The sequence below is a fragment of the Opisthocomus hoazin genome, chromosome 2 (genome assembly GCF_030867145.1).
Source record: "Opisthocomus hoazin isolate bOpiHoa1 chromosome 2, bOpiHoa1.hap1, whole genome shotgun sequence".
NCBI classification, from domain to species: Eukaryota; Metazoa; Chordata; class Aves; order Opisthocomiformes; family Opisthocomidae; genus Opisthocomus; species Opisthocomus hoazin.
Window position 1 is genome coordinate 92,177,097 of NC_134415.1, and position 17,988 is coordinate 92,195,084.

General features: G+C 37.9%; 1 protein-coding gene across 1 annotated transcript in view; it reads left to right on the top strand.

Annotated features, from left to right (window-relative positions):
• ME1 (malic enzyme 1) overlaps positions 1 to 17,988 on the top strand; it is a 185,258-nt gene that overhangs the window by 84,100 nt on the left and 83,170 nt on the right. Inside the window, exon 6 of the mRNA XM_075414440.1 lies at positions 17,416 to 17,519. Within this exon, the coding sequence (XP_075270555.1) occupies positions 17,416 to 17,519 (104 nt within the window). The remainder of the gene's footprint in view (positions 1 to 17,415; positions 17,520 to 17,988) is intronic.

The window sequence follows — 17,988 nt, forward strand, 5'->3', positions numbered from 1 at the left end:
TCTAATGTTAAAGTGAGTTTACATGTTTTTGGTTGACTCTTATTTTTATCTTCAGTAACACATTTGAATTCATACTGTTCCTTTTAAGAAATGCACCAATGAAACAACAAACAACCCTCCTGTGCTCCTAGAAGAAATGCAGTTTAAAACAGATTTCTGCAAGGAATAATCAAATAGTTGTGGTTTTATGGTATTTCATTTCTGTTTTTCAGCTCTACAATGTTTAATGTCTTTATCAACGACTTGGAGGCAATATTTTTGATGCCCAAGGTTCATAGATGAGCATTGGTTTAATAAAAGTACTATTATCCAACCAGAGCAGGAATGAAATCTAGAAAGACTTATGGCTTGTATTCTATAGAAGTCAAATCAGTGGTGAAAGGGTTTCTTCTGACCATGAAAATCTTAATCTAATAATGGATGCTTAACAGAGGAATGAGAACTGTGTTTATTTGGTACCTTACAAGAGAAACTCTGACATGATTGCACACGTAGATGCAATGCTGGCAATGGCCAGTTGTGGGAGCTTTGGAAAGATTAATTGCATGTTACGGTTTAAAGGCAAAATATTTACTATAAATTTCAGCTTAGGTAGAAAGCATTCAACTCTTCTAAATAGCACTTTCACACAACGCAGAAAAGCTGAGGCAGCTGGTACTGCAAGAACTTTTTATATAGGCCGTTTCTAGGAGAAGACATGTTGGTGCTCCAAGCGCTGTGACAGTGGCCACACGCCAGCCATCAAGATTCCTCTGGTGTCCGAAGTCACTCCAGCTGCAGCCGTGATGGCTTCAAAGCTGGACCTGCAAACCTTCGCTTGCCCTGGGTAGACAGAGTTAAATAGCTGGCTGGTCATATGTATACGCCATTAATGTACAGATGAATCATGACAGTCAGCTCACTTCTTGCGAATGTGTATCTGAAGTCATTCTTCATTCACATAACTGTCAAGTACAGACATTGAAGTACTGAACAGTGCACAAGAGAGAGAAACGTGGGGCAGCTGCTAGGGCAGCTACTCCTTCTCCATCTGCCACACCTCAGGGACTTGTGGGCTGCTGGTTCAAGTTATTTCCTGCATGCTTACTTTGGAATATTTTTTCCCTTAACTTACTACAAATATTTAAAAGCAGAAATGCGTTTCCCCAAATTACTTCCAATTGTCATAAGAACTGGTACCAGCCTTCCAAGCCTTTCATGTTCTTTAAAAATAATTACCTATGAATGTGCAGATGGAAACTGTTGAGAAAACAGAAACAAACCTTCTTGTATTATTCATACTCCAACCAATATAGAAAACTGGACAGAAGAAAGTTGAGTATGGAGGAAACCTGCAATTTCATACCTTGTCATTCTAAATGTATCAGACGTATCATGTAAACTGTGTACAGCCATAGGGATTTCTAAGTAAAAGACAGTCACAGTTGTCATTCATATGTAGATGAGTGGCACATTTACAGTTTTTCATGTATTAAATGTATTGTGGAAGGCTTATTCTCTCTGAATTTGAAAATGTCCTTTTGCCTTCCCCTTGAATGATGGTAGTTAGAATTAGAGACTGCATTTCAATGATAATTTTACTGTAAAATAGTAGTAGCATTTCCCAAACTCTGTGAATAAAGATTGCCCCTGTCTACATAAAAAGGATCTATTTTTGTATCTGGTGCTTATTTGTGAATCTCATTTCTAGGTTATATTTTCCATTGTGTTCCCTGCTAGTTTTGAATATTTCTGAAATACAAATGACACCATGTGTCATCAAAACAGGAGGTTTCTAGTTGCATAGCTTTTCATTTAGCTATTTTAAAATGTCACTGACCAAATTAACCTGGTTGACAGAGGTTTTTTCAATCTTCCACAAAAGAGTCAGGCCAGGGAAGGTGCTCAAAGGTAATGTTGAGGCCCAATGGTTCTGAATTCCAGGCACGAAAATTTGTAAAACTATTGATGAAGTAAATCTTCTGTAGCTCTTTTATCATCTGGCTGCTGCCTGTCCTTGCCATTCTGGTAGGAGATAATTGCACTCTCCTTCACTAATTAAGTTCTATTTCACAAGTGCATTTTTTCCCCCCCTTAGTTCTTGCTGCTGGACCTTTCCCTCGATAAAGGAGAAAATGCATGAATATTCCTTTTTCCTCCCCTTTCTCCGCTTCCAGTTGGCAAGAAAATATTGTGGTAGGATATTACTTTTTCTAGAGTCATTCTCATGAGTCATTTCTTCTTTTCTCTTTTCAGTCTTCAGAAGTACTGAAAAGTAAAGTAATTTCTGAATTACAATTCTGTCTAGCCCATTGTTCAGAAGCAAAAAACAGATTTTTTTAATTTGTGGGAATTGGTAGTCTCCTTTTAAATCAGTTCAGTTATTTGGAGTGGACTGAATATGCATTAGAGGAGGGAATGGACAAGTACAATCTGTTTTTATACATGCGTCTTCTAAAATTGAGGTGGTTTAGAGACATCTTTCCAGTGTGTTTCAGAACATTCCACCTCTGAAATAAATACGGCGTCGCCCATCGCTCCTAAGCATGCTTTATTTAAACAACAGGAACAACTGAAACCGTGCCAGTGTGCAAATTACACTTGCAGACCTAAAGAATGAGCTGGGGAAGGGATGGCACATAGGAGAGCCACCATTTCCCCTCAGTGCAGGGGCGCTGGGCAATGTGCTTGAGTGGATCACAAGTATCCGACAGCTGATGTTTTTCAGGAAGTTTTTGGAGACCTTTTCTTGCTCTTTAATGTTCTCTTAGTGAATAGTTACAAGATGTCTGATAACACATTCACAACTTCAAAGTTTCAGGACTTGTTTTGACTCGGTATTTTAACTCAGACTTGTTGAGAATTTGTCTGTGTCACGTTTTTGTTGACTAATGCTGAAGCTGGTATCAGTTAGTATCGAAATTCTTACCACGATGGCGGTGAAAGATGTCGTTAGGTGAATACTTATCCAAGGATATCTTCTGTAACATTTTAGAATTCTTGTTCTGTGTTTTCTTGTATATACTGATTTTTCTGCACTTTATTTCTACAAAGCAGATGTGGAAGAAATTGTATTTTTGATGTATTTTTCTGAATCTTGGGGGAAGAACAAACCCTTTGAATCTTGATAGATTATTTTATTCTAGTACAGACATTATCATTATTGCAAATAATGAATCAGAAAAACAAGAGTCTCCATAGGTCTCTCTAATCAGACCTCAGTCAAAATTCTTTAAAATATTTGGTCCCATTATATTGCATCACATAAAGTTAGGTAGCATTTCTTGAGTAACTTGCTGTTTATAAAGCAATAAGATGAGGAATGAAATAACATAGAATTCTGATGTATTTGTTTATTTTTAATTCAATAATCATAGTAAATGCTAGTTATTCCCATCTCAATCTAACCATAGGTGCATACTCAGTCTTTCCATTCATTTACGTGGAAGTGTTTGTGCACACACAGATATATCCGTTACATCTCACGTAAAGTTCACATGTCTGGGCTGTTAGAAAATTCCGTATTTTCACAGGACCCTATCATCAACAGAAATGGTAAATTGTTACTGGATAGAGGGGCCTTTATTGCATGGAATATTCCGTAGTTTGGAATCCTGTGTTTTATTTGGACACCACATTTCCTGTTTTAATCTTGTTAAAAGTGTCAGTCTGCATGGTAGCTTGCGTTTGACTTTTGTCTGTGATTTTTTTTCTCCGTATGTTTCTTGACCTTCTGTCCAGAATTTTTCTGAGAGCTATAATAAATTTTCACAGACGCTTTTTTATTCCCCAACATATCCAGTGTGATGTGTGCAGGCACGCTCACTGACAGGATGCATCAAGCAATGGTCATGGAGAGTAACAGGTAATAACTGCAAGAAAGAAAAAAGAGAAAAGGACGTAAAATCTTACTAGCCAAACAGTTGCTGTCTTTAGTCTTAGCAAAGAAAAATGTCTCATTCTTCACTGTTGGCTTTTCTCCTTGAGCCAGTAAGAGCTCAAAGTCATGCTTAGGTGGACCTCAGTTTTGAGCGAATGCCAAGGAAAACCAATGTTAGCAGTTAACGTTATCTGTTAGGTAGCCTTAAAAATACAGTTCAGTAACATTCAAAAAACCATTTGCATCATGATTTTCTTGCAAGAAATCAGAAAGAAATTTGCTGACTGTGTGTTTTACACAATTATTTTAATAGGTTTTAATAGTGGATGTTGCTTTATTTTAGAATTCACTTCTGCAATTAAACATCTAAGAATCAAATGGTAATTTTTTACTGAATATTCAATAAATTTCTGTTATAGTTTAACCCGGCAGCCAACAACTAAGCACTGGACAGCCGCTCGCTCACCCCTCCCCTTCCCCCCACAGTGGGATGGGGAAAGAGAAATAGACAAAAGGGGAAACTCGTGGGTTGAGATAAAGACAGTTTAGGCAACAAAGGAAATACTACTACTGCTACTACTGCTAATAATGATAATAATGATGATAATAATGAATATGCAAGAAACCTACATACAATACAGTTTTTCTAACCACCCAACAACTGATCCACAGCCAGTCACTGACCAGAAATCGCGGAATGCCAAACTTGCAAATTTTTGAGAATTTCACACAGCTCCTGAAAAAAAACGGACTCCCAGAGGACTTCGAACTCCTGGGCAAGAAGGAAAGCCATCCTTCTGCCCCCTGGCCAATCACCATTCATAAACTGAGCATGATGTCTATGATATGCAATATTTCCACTGGCCAGCTTGGGTTAGCAGCCTGGCTGTGCTCCCTCCCAGCTCTTGTACACCAGCTCATTAGCTGAATATGAGAAACTGAAAAAAATGCTTGATTTCGTAGCAGCAACTGAAAACATCGGTGTTATCAACATTCTTCTTGTACTAAATCCAAAACACAGCAGCTACTGAGAGGAAAATTAACCATCCTAGCCGAAACCAGGACAATTTCCTAATTTATACTTTCAACTATATCCTCAAAACTGCATACATCTTTAGTCAGGAAGGTTTTTTTACCCGCTATGGCCTAAAACTGTTGCATGATGTAATGCAGCATGTTGTTGAGATGGGATTCCACAGAGGGAATCTTGAGAGTCTATATTTATGCAAGATACTGAGGTTTCCAGTGTATTTCAATCTTTTAAAGACTGCCTTTTGAAGAATCTTTGAGTTTGTCGTCTATATTTTCCTATAATCTTCTGCAATTTTTTTTTAAATTACTATTTCTTCGGTATCTCCCATGTTTTGTGCTTCCTAAGGGATACATTCTAATAATCACGTATGAAGAAAGCTGAAATACAAAACATTGCCTACCCCTTTTATGAAATAATTGTGTACAAAGGGGAACAGCATTTCGGACCATATTTAGAGCCGTTAACTGTTTTGACTTGTTTGCAAATGTAGAAGATCTTTTGCTATTCTTTACCATGGAGTTCCCAGGGGAATGCATTACGTCACCTCCCTTGTTTTCATTTAGATGCTTTTCTCATATTTTCTTAGACATAGCTCAGCAGTTATGCATACCAGTAGTTTTAGCAATAAAACTCCAGTATAAATGGGCTTGGCTTTTAAACATTTATTGTCTTTAAATATTTTTCTCAGTTTCATAATATGTACTCTATCAGCATTTTGTTTATTGCTGCATTCGCTTGTAATGGGCTTTGTTCTTTACTACACTAGAAAGACGTTCACTGTTTGCCTTACTACTGTTACAGCACTCATCTCCTTTTGCCCTAATATGGGGGTGAAAAATATCTTGATCTACATTTCCTTTCAGCAGCAAAAATACTTACAGTCCTTTTCAAATAAATAAAAAAACAGCCATCAAAGTCTTATCTTTTTTCACCAGGGGCTTACGGTTGTCATTGTACAACAAAAGGTTACTGTAATTTTTAAAACTCCTGCAATTGTTCTAATATAATTTAATTAAAGGAGACTTTCAAGTTCATGTTATCTTTTTAATATGCATGTTGTATAAAACCATATATTTTTATATATTTCAGTGCCAGATTAATATCCACTGTCATCCTATATGGCCTCTGCTTAAAGTCCTCTTATACTTCCATAAAATAGTAGAGATTAGTGTTGCAATCTTCTTGTAAGCATCTGGCCTTTCTATGTGTACTAAATGCAAATCTAGACTGCCACATAGGCAGTGATATTTTTGCCTGTTCTCTTTTATCTTTCCCATACTTAAGATTAAATGGAATGGAAAATTATAATCTTGTGTTTGTATTATTAGTTTTGAGAATCTGGGGCCCCATCGCCCAACTAGGTAAGCTCAGAATGACTGTAAAAGAGACGCCAAGCTTGAGAGACATCTGAACTTTAGTTAATCATCTGAGCAGATGCTTCTTCTTGTAGAGTAGCTGTCTCAAATTCATCAGATGAATTGCATTTTAAAACTATATTTTTTGTCTGTTGACTGTAAAAAGAGCTCACACTAGCTCAGATATTGAAATATCCAGTATAGGTTCTTAAGTCAGATGACATGAATTCATATTCAGTTTGCACTTCACTTGCCTTTCTTTGCATCTGACATGTTGTTGCTGTGTGGCTCGGGAAGCTTCTACAGAGACCAAAACTTGTTTTTGAATTTATGTCAACCTTTTATTAAACAAACTCTTTGTAACTTTGAGAAATGCCGTTCTACTGCTTAGTAGTAGTGCTTAGTACATCCTTTGAACTTTGCCATTTTGGCTAGGAATATATGGTATTCTTTTTCTGAGACTATTTATTTTTATGAAATATGCTATTTATGAATGTTTTTTTAATGAAAACTTCTATTTCATTAGACCATGGAAAATGTGATGAAACCAGGTGGTGCTTGCAGATTTTCACATTTACCAAACAGCACATCGGCAATGATTTTAAGACCTCAGAAGCTGAAGAGGGGAGGGCTTTAGCAGAAAGAACATAAATGTTGACATGGGATTTAAGTCTCGGTTTCAGCTGACATTAGAAAGAACGAGCTGTGTACCAATGTTACCGGCAGTTCTGTCAGTCCATTTCATTTCTTCTTACTTCACTTTTCAGCACAAGGGGATCTATAAAAGAGGGCAGAAATGGATGTCTGGAAATGCTTATTTTGGATAGTGTGCATGAATATCCATAGACCAAACTAATGGCAGACTTTATTTCAAGATACATTAGACACTTCCAACTCTTCGTACTCAGAAGACAGCAACAGATACTGTTTGTTTTTGTTGGCTTTCATTCTTTCTGAAATAGTAACTGCTAGCTATCTGCCTCCTCAGCAATTTTACAGGCAGTGGAGAAGACAAGAGAGGGAATGACTCGTAAATACAGCTATTATCGCAAAAGGTGGGATAAGATGCATCATTAGTGCCTCCACGGAAGTCGACCTAATATCTGGGACAAAATGTGTCACCTGTTGACAGTAAAGGTTCCCTTGCAAATGTCAGCCTTGCGCTGGCAGGTCTACTTTGTGCACGGAACTACTTTTCCTTTTTTCCTTCTGGTGCTAGGACAGATATATAGTCAACAGCTGAGATGGCAGCGCCAAAATAGCATCACCAGACTTGTTTAATAATTACCAGTCAGTCATAAGGACATTGTTGATGTAAGTTGTTTGTGCAGGAAGAGGCCCAACCCTTTTGGCTCTAGTAAAGAAAATGGTGGAGTGGCAGGACAGGAGACTGGAATGTCAGGGTCAAAGCTGTTTTGGTGAAGCACCGTGTGGGAGTAGCTTACGTAAGCAAATGAAATAAGTAGAGATAAGTTGAATAGAACTGAGAAGAGACTGCAACAAGTGATGGAGATTAATAGTTACATGTGAATGAAAAAGAATCAAAATAAAATATCAGAACTGTTGATAAAGAAATGAGATGTATTGATAATACAGAACAAGATTTTCAGTTTTGTAAATGGTATGTGTCCTGATACATTAAAATTCTGTTCAATTAGCTATGTGATGGACTCAAGACACTTTGTGTGTTGTCAAACTGTGTAAGCTGATACAATATTAGCAATATTCTTATTATTAATAGACTTTTAGAGATGAATGAAAATGAGATCTGTAAAGCCTTCTTTTTTAAGTTTATGTTATCCTTGTTTAACAGATGAAGTAAAATTATTAAGATGGCATTCTTCTGAACGTTATTACTTAATAACAAAACTTTACTGATGTCATCTTTAAAATAATAAGATTTGCTCTTCGCTGATTCACTTTGTTGTTGGTTAGTTGTTGTTTGATTTATTTTCCTTTTTTTGTCTGATTTCAAAAGTGGGATAACTCCTTGCATTTAGATATTTCAGCTGCCTGTCCTAAACAAAATTTGGAATTGTCAGTGGATGAAAATAAAGGGAGTGATATGTGTTTGTTGCTTTGCAGAAAAGATATAGGAAGGTTTGATTTACTCAAAGCGGTTGAACCACTTCAACCAGCAATATATTGTCATACTCTCCTGATTAAGTTGAAGAAGATAATTTATTATGATAGCTACACTCCTGGTAACTTTGCAGGAAAAATACTAAAAGAAAAATAGCTTCTATAAAAAGTGTCTCTGAGGCTAAACTTGAGCCACTGAGGCAAACCTTTGTTTTTAGGGTACTATGTAAGCCACTGTGGGTAGTGTTTTGGCCTTTAAACATTATTGTTTAGCCACCTTCTGTGATTTATTATAAGCACTTGCTGCTGGCCCCTCAGGTAGGCACATTCTTTCAGCATTTTGGGGTGGAAAATTATGTCCTGCCTCTTGTTTTTGAGAACAATAAACTTTGGAAGTGTGATTGTGGTAATCTATTTCTTCTTCCAGTTCCTGTTATCCGTCAGCTGTATTTCAACATAAAGTGTGGAGAGTATTGTTAAATGTTCCTTGACGTGTGGCAGGACACGCAGACTTGAGATTTTAGCCGTGCAGCTGCTGGGGTTCGTGAAGAAGAAATGATAGCTGTTAACTGTATGGGGGCTGTTGGAGCTCAGTTATGTAGAGAGCTTAATGGCTAGTCTGAGCTTCTTCTGGGATTTAGTAAAAGCTTTTATAGAAAGTAGATGTCAGGGGTTTTAGGAGATTTCTTATTAGGTGGTCTGAAAATTACATGAGTAAAATACAAGAGACTTGTCAGATTTCTTTGATTTCTGGTTATTTGTATGTTAAAATGTCAATGATTATATGCAGCATAATCTGCTGAAGTTCTAAGCGATGTCGATTTCTTCAGGACTATTGTTTTCTCAATAGGCAAATGATTAAGTTTTACAATAAATGCCACTGGCATGCAGACAACCATTTGTTTTCGGTTTACTGTATAAAAGAGTTATGCATCCTAAAATTGTGTCTGATGAAATGTTTCTCTGAAACCATGATTCTGAACGTCTTCCAAGGTCCAACTCAAATTACAGGCATTTGTGGAATTGGCATCGTCCTTATCCCTGCAGACAGATGTTAACATTAGGAGAGTTTGCTGCGACTGTTAAACATAATGAAGAGTATTTATCTTGCTGTTTATTTATTTTTCTTAAAATATATAATGAATTCAGCCTCTCTGATCTCCTGACTAACTCTGCTAGATACAGTTCTGGCAGCAGATCATATGATGCACGCTAGCCTGAATTAGTTCAGCACTGTCACCTTAGACATTGTGGTGATGCTCTTTTGTTGCAAAATCGTTTGTAACCTCCTAAGAGGAAGAATCAGAAAGCAGTGTTCAATGGGACTAACGTGATATGTTTAAGCAAGAGAGAAAAATTCATAGGGAGAGGAGAGGAGCAGGCTGTTGTCTGAGCTCTGTTAGTGGGAAACTGCACTTTTCAGGGCTTGATAAATTGCCCAGAAAGGAGTTTTCTCATGGCTGGTTGAGAACTCTGGACTGGTGATTCCTTCTAAGGCCTTCCACAGCCCAGAGCATCCTTCAGCCTATCTTGACTTTACCCTGTTACATGAGAGATGAAGGATTTTTTCTCCTTATTTAATTTATAAAGTTCTTTTGAAAGGTGATTGTCAAGCTGAGGAACTGGGAGAGTTTTTTAGCTTAGTAGCACATCCAGAAAAATACACATTGAAATAATGCCTGTAACTATTTATGTGCAATCACATATTTCTGTCTATCAAGAAAAAGATTGTAGTCAGATGATGATGAAGAAGAGTTAGAAAACTTCTGGTGAACTTCACTTAAATTTATGTAGGGTCCTTCAGACAATAAATAAGGATAAAATAAAAATTTCAGGGAGGTTTTGTGCTGGCTGTTCCTACAAATCTTTCAGACATCTGTTGGGAGATGTAAAGTCAGCATTTTTCAGGAGTTTTGCAGTAAAGAACAAATGGAATGTTTGAAGTGTGTTACTGTAGATATGTTGCTTTTTGCCGCTTAGTGCTCGTCTCCAGAATGTTGCTGCCTCTGTATTCCACCCCTAGTGACAGTGCCCTGTTTGTACAAAGCATGCCATTATTTTCAGATTGGCAAAAGTCACACAGAAAGCAGATCATTCTATACCCCTTCTTTTTTACAAATTAAGGAAGTTCCAAGATTAGAAATTGTTTCCCTTCCCCCTTCCTCCTAGCAATCAAATGCCTTAGTAATGACCTGCTTGGCATAGCTGCTGCTTGGTGTAGAAGTTAAATGCAGGTTTAAAAGACAGACCTGATGCGTGTGTGTGGTGGTGGTACACAAGCATGGTACTAGGAAAAGAACTCCAGTGCTGTAAACAAGGACTTTATGAATTTTAGTTTTGAAGCTAATGTTCAGTTAATAGAAGACGTATGTTTACGACTGAAAAACTCTTAGTTTTTCTAGTATGAAGAATTGACAAACTAACTTGCTAGCTTTGAAGGGAGGGTTTTTCTTCAATTACAGTACCTTCATAAATAGCATCTAATCCATTCTGGAGGAAGATGTCCGTTTTTCTCTTTCTGAGCAGCACATGGCTTGTGCTGTGGATTCAATGAAAGCAGTGGGATCTCACCAGAGCAGAGCAGAGGGGCAGAATCCCCTCCCTCAACCTGCTGGCCACGCTGCTTTGGATGCAGCCCAGGATACGGTTGGCCTTCTGGGCTGTGAGCGCGCATTACTGGCTCACGTCCAGCTTTTCATCCACCAGCACCCCCAAGTCCTTCTCGGCAGGGCTGCTCTCAATCCCTTCATCCCCCAGCCTGTGTTGATGCCAGGGGTTGCCCCGGTGCAGGACCTCGCACCTGCACCCATGACAAGGGAAGGCGGGAGGTGGGGGGAGCATGCCTGTACGAGAGGGCTGGAGGAATGGCGCCCACTTGCATGCAGCCCGCCGTCTGCCCGCAGCCCTCGCATGCTGCAGCCTTTCCTTTCTTCAGTGCTGCATGCACGCGACGGCAGCAGCCCGCAGAATGTCCTTGGCACAGCCTGGCTTTGTGCAGTCTCGTGCTTGGGGACAGGCTGTGGCAATTTCATAGTGTGTTACAAGATTTCTTCGTGAAGCATTCTTTCCAGCCACTAGAGTGATTTGTTTTTTCTTTTATTTTGTTAAATTAAAGTTTGCGGGAGCTGACAATTTTTCAGCTGGGTAAAGCTGTCTGCGTGCGTGGGAAATAACTAGAATATAAGCAACGGGGTTCAGTGCGCAGTAAAAGCTACAACTGGTAATTCCTCTTCAGGTTAAGAAATGAGTAAGGTTCCTGGGAAGAAGGCAAGCAAAGGATGTAAAGGTCAAATTGACAGATAAACAACCTTATGAAGGGAAAGAACAAGTTGGATGGATAAATCAAGCCTGTCTTCAAGGAGAAATGACTGAAAACGTCTGGTGTAGCTGTGCATAACTGTGCGATCATTACACATGTATAGAAAAGAACATATTCTCTATATTTTTTACCACAATCTTAAGTTATTTTAAACAGAATTTGAAATACTGTTACTTTTCTGTTATGTTAGGATATTGCTTCATCAGTATTAATAAATAAATTCTGAACTTTCTCAAAAATGCATAATATTCTTTGCTATTAATTTTTCTCTCAGAAATTCTTCCCTTCAAGCACTATATTTAAGTTTGATGTCAAAGGATCATTATGAATGTATTATCTTTTTAATTATTGACTATCGCAGGTCTAGAATTTTGTTTGGACAGTCATTGGACAGTTTTCAGTGATGTTTTTCTAGTTACAGATGGGAAAATGTTAATTATAGTACAACTCTTGTCTGCACACACAACATGTTTGTCTCTCAAGTACTGGCAGTCACTTGGGATTGGCAAGTCTAACACAGTCGGACTAAACTTTTTAAACTCACATCCAAAGTGTGGAGTTTTTCCTCCATTATTTATACCTAGAATGACCTGTCATAATACTCATTTTTTGGCCTCCTAGTTTGGGATCTTTTGTGACATCCTCTCCTATACAGGATCCCCTGAGGAGACTGAAGTGCAAAGCGACATGATGCTCTGTCTGCCAGTACTTGTCTGTTGGGGATGTCCAGATACAATGTTTAGCTGAGACTCCCAAAGATGAGGTCTCCTTCTTTTGGGGAGCAACTGAGAATAAGGCCCCTTCATTCTTGTGCAAGAGGCCCCTTGCAGTTTGCAAATGTGTTGAGAAAGGTCTAGTCTTTAGATAGGAGGGGCCATGATATCTTCTTAGTACATATGTCATGGGGCCAATGTAGTTCAAAGGAAAGAAAATTTCTAAAAAATCTTTAGCTCTCTGATTATGATACTTCTTTTTGCAAAATATTCTACACCCTCAAACCCAATTAACATCAGTGTTACTTGCAGCATTCAGCACATGCAGTATTCAGTTAGCATTTGGAAACACAGAATCTGTTACACTTTTTAAGGGCATCATCTTGTATTTCAGAATTCAAAATAAGCTTATTCAAAGAAAAAAAAGGCTTCCTAGTCTAGTATAAATTGAAATCTTATACATACTTATGAATGCCATAAAAAACATTTTGCAGCTGTAAGCAGTTCTTGAAGGACAGAAAATGGTGATTCAGCATGTTAGGGCTTACAAACCAAGAATTTAAATGAATGCAGATTGATTATTGGGTAATTAGTATTGATAGAAGCTGAAGTTAAATCCAAAAAGTTGACATGATTTCTGACTGGATAACTGTTTTATTGGAAAAAATTTCACATTGAGTGAAACCTCAATCTTGAAGAAGCAAAAAAAAAAGTTTGAAATGTCCGACTTTCCTGGAGAACAGAAATTCTCCTGTGCTCACCAGTCCTTCCCAAATCTGTGAAAACTGAGACAAGAAGTGTACAGAAAGAATTTACCGTGTATTAACATAAGAAAATATTAACACTTGAAAAAGCAGCATCATTCCCCTGGTTTTCCCGGTAACTGTGCACTGTGTACTCTGAAGTGTGTTTCGTTTCTGGCATGTGGCATGTCTGTGTCCCAAAGCTTCTGGTGTTCCATACAAATGTAGTTCTCCTTTAATTTTATAAATGTGGCTCTAACACAAATAATTTCCCATTGCAGAACTGGAGGGTTTTGACATTCTAATGCTGCAGGGGAAATTGCTGCTGTGAAGCATTACCCCTACACTGAACACTTTCTAGGTGGCATGGAGAGGTTCTGGATGCTCTTTGCTGCCATCTTTGTGAGTGGAAAGGCTCAACGTCTTGCAGTTCTTCACCTCCAGTTTTCTATGAAAGTGTTCACTAAAATATATATCTGTTCCAAAGAAGTGTCTCGGTGCCAAGTTTGAGAGTAGATGACATTTCAGCATGTTTGTTCTCAACTGATGAAATATAGAAGTGTGCAATTTTCTGTTTCTCAGTGGTTTGGTTTTTGTAGCTAAATTAGAGCCAGGTGCACAGCCCAAGCCTTGCTTGAACTTTGATGGTTTGCTGATCTCCTTACTGTAAGTGTGCACAAGTAAGATGGTATAAACGGGTTGCCTTTTTCTTAAAACTGTAAAGGTCATTACAGTTTTAATACGCTCAGGTGGTGCTTCAAAGAACTCTTTGTTATATTACAGAGCTAATTCTAAGTAGATCTACATGATATTTCTAGTACCAGAACCTCAATTAAGCCCTTTATTCTTGTAAAACCTTATTTCTATTAAAGCTTGAATGTACCACATTGCTAAAATGGAATGTTTTAGAGCTTTCTTTTTCAGCCTTAGAGTGTGTCTAAAAATAAACCAGCATCAGCTTTTTCAGTATCATTTAATATGCATAACAAACCCACTAACCTGAAAAAAGCAGACTTATGTTTTGAAGGAGATTCAATTTCCAAAAGAACCAAACAAAGTTTAAGCTTTGACAACAAGCTGGGGAACAAAAGAAACTCAAGTCATTGAGGAAAAGTACCTAATCATCATGTCAGCTTGACATGCTCAATTGTAGGATGGAAGTTTCTTTTTGGTAATCTGTTTTGAAAGCCGTGAAATAGTTGATAGCAAATGTTAATCTCTCAAGATGCGTGAACCCTCTAAAAAAAACAACCACCGTGGACCCGGTTTGCATGGTGTTGACCTGAATAAGGGGATCATGTGCCTAAGCAGCTTATTCATTCTTCAGTGCCCTTTGGAAGGGGAGAGGTTCCACAATGGTTTGCCACTCAGCACCCAGACGTGACCACTGTTCTTTTCACTTGCTGAATGTTTCGTTCTTTTGTCTCTGCCCTGGGTTTCTTCATACATTGTTCCAAACAGGACTATAAAGGAACTTTTTGGGGCTATTTCTTGTTGAACTGTAACGTTTGTGGAGCAGAATGCACTGAGCTGTAAAGGAATTTTGAACTCTGGGTATGTAGATGGCCATGCTTTTCATCAGAGATGTGTTGCTGAATTAATTGTCTCTGCTTGCGAGACTTCCCAGGCTGGAAGTTTAAACATACCCCAGAAAGATTGTATTAATTGTTTTAAATACTCCGCATTAAATTTCGGCATCAAAGGTATGTGAATAAATTAGTATAGTGGTCTTATAAATGGAGCTGTTTCAGAGTTCTGAGTTTTAACATTGGCTATAGATTTAAATGCTCACAGACAGTAAATATGCAAAAGTGGTAAAAGGAGTAGAAGAGCCTATGCTTCAAGGCAGACCGGTGGCTTGTTTAGCATTTTTTGAACGGCTATTGCCTGTTTGTCTCGAACTTTCACAGAATAGCTGCCCAACATCAGCTGGCTTCTTGAAGGAATCGGTATGACTCAGTCTGGCTGCAAAGTGTTTTGGAAATATGTATTCAGAATTTAAAAAGTAAAGGGACCAAAGATATATATATATATATATCTTTTTCACTTCAGGCATTGCTTTAAAAAATGAGACTGCAGACTGATTTTTTAATAAAAATCTTGCAGAAGTATGTTAAAAGAGCAAATTAATTTGGGAAGAAGAATTATAGGAGCTGGAAAGGGGATAAGTTACTTACGCTGAATTGGACTGTGGAGCGTGCGGTATGCTTGCACAGGACACGGAGCAGCAGAAGCCTGCTGGCATGGAAAGCCACGGTAGCTGGGTTTTAGAAATGGGATTGCTGTTTCTGAGTCCAACTGTGATGCTCCTGGCAGAGGCTTCTGACACTCGGCAGTTCTGCTTTCCAACCTTGTACGCTCAGCCTGGTGGGAAGCACGAGGCAACTCCCACGGGGTTTCCAAACTTGTCTGAAGATTTCATATTACTAAACAATTCATCTGCAACTCCTGTGAATTCATGTCCCAGAGAAATAAAATTATCCTTGATTTGTCAGATTTTCCTAAGGTCATTTTAAACAACTAGGCAACCTCAAAATGGAAATGAAAAAAAAATTCCAGAAATAGTTCTTCACTACAAAATTGGAAATGATTATATAAAAAAAGGGGTGTATACAAAAGAGAAAATTACTTTGGAAGATACCTGACATCAAGCTCTCGCCAGCTTTTCCTGCAGTATCTGTAATAGGTACACAATTATGATTTTGATTTTGCTGCTAGAATACCTGGTATAATGTAAATACACAGGTAAAATTATTTCAGCCAAAGAATATGCTACTTAAACATGAATGCTACATAGAATTGGTAAAAGGAACAAAGAAAATTCTTAAAATGTAATGACTTCACTTTCTTTTACAAAATAGTTTTAATTTTGAGCTTTGTTTGTGCTCTGATTCAAACAGTCGAACTAACAGCTTCTGAGTCTCTAAGTAATGTATTAGAAATAGTTTGCTTTGAAATGGTGATGAATTTAGTAACAATTTTAGAAAAATCAGATTTAATCCTGCTGAATTTTTAATTTGATTTTTTAAACATTTTAATCTGATGTCTTTGACTTTTTATGGAAATAGAGAGAAAAGTGAGGGAGAGACAAACACCTCTATCTGTAGGTTTGCATCAGGTTACTCACAGGGGGAGCAGGATACCACCAAAGGTTTTACATTTCTTACTGATTCAAATTAGTCTTCAGCTGGCACTTGTGACCCAAAGGATTTTTCAGTTCTACAACACAGAAAAACTGTGAAGGTTATTTGGGCACTTTTCTAAAATACAGAAATCAGATTTCTGATTCCCAACCTGAAGCAGGCTGAGCAAGCTTTCCAGCCTTGTTATGTCGTGTTGTATGCTAAGGCTCTCTCCTGGAAGGAGAGGTGGTCTGTATTTTTCTTTATGGTGTTTTCCTATTTGAAGGTGATGTACAAGTTTCTGCAGCCGTGTTGGTTGTACAAATTAGTTCTTGATGAAAAATGTTTGGTCAAGCTCCTGGCCGTGCAAATTAGTTTTTGATGAAAAATGTTTAGTCAAGTTCCTGACCAATTCTGAAAGCTGTTTGAGCATGTGTGGGAGGATTGCACACTGGATACAACGGAGAAATAAGCTTATTCATTTTCAGAGGCCTGTGAAAAATAATAGCAAAGAGTGTCTTTATATGCGCGTTCCTGGGAGAGACAGTGAAAGCGTTGAGACTGGGGAATTGCTGTAGCTGGAGTGAATTGCCAAAAGTGCTTGCAAAACGCTCTGAACACATTCAGTAATTTGCAAGTTATAATATGGAAATACATCAGATCAAAACAAGACCTTCCAGTAGCTTGGAAAGCAAAGGTCAAAGGCTTGGTTATGTTTTGGTATACTGAATTTTAGAAAGCAGCACATTTTCTGACTATCACCTCATCAACACAGTCGAAATGATGGACTCTGGGAGAGATTTGTGAAACATGATGACAAAAGCAAAGAAAATGGCTTTTTTAAAGTGTCAGAACACTGTCAGGGTGTAAAAGAAAAAGAGAAAAGTACTAACTAAAGCTTTGGAAGATACTTTTGAAACCTGACTTCCCAGAAAAAACTTTTACTTTTTCACTTGGAAACACTACACTTCCTTTGAGACGAGGGTATCCGTTTTCCTTGATACAAAAGGGAGTTTCTATAATCTCTTTGTTGCGTTTCTGCAGTCTTCATATAGAGGTGAATAAATGGATATGTCTTTCATACGCTTGGGTTAATCCTCAAGCACTGTATTGTTGTCCCCTTCTTATTAACTTAGAGTGTACTAGTGTAACTTGCTCATGTAATAGTTCAAACTTTTTTTTTTAACAGGCATTGCTGAAAGATCCTTTGTATATTGGGCTGAGACACAAGAGAATCAGAGGTCAGGCTTACGATGATCTTCTTGATGAATTCATGGAAGCTGTAACTTCAAGGTATGTGATATATCTGTGCTATTCATTGGTGAATTCCACTGTGAACTTCGTTTTGGGAGAAATAAAGGTCGGTATCTTATGAAAGGAAGACAGAGTTGTTAGGCTTCTGATCATTTTTATTTTGAGCGTAGTATTTTAGAAGTTTATAACTGCCTGAACTGCTTGCCTTTAATACTGCAGTTTTATGAATTCACTGCATCAATGGCAAAACTCATCTTGAGATGAGTGAACTAGTTTTTCAAGCTCCTTATTCGAGATTTGGATTGTTAAGTATTTGCCTAGTGATTTTCTATGCCTAGCACTGTGCCTACATGATTGTCTCTGTGATTTCATATATGAGATGTCAGCAGCCTGAAAGAATCTATCATACTTGGCCGCCCCTGCCTCTGCCCCCACCAAAACCACGACAGGACTAAACTTTCAAAGTTTTGGTCTTAAATGTCATGGTATGGACCTATGCAAAGTCAGC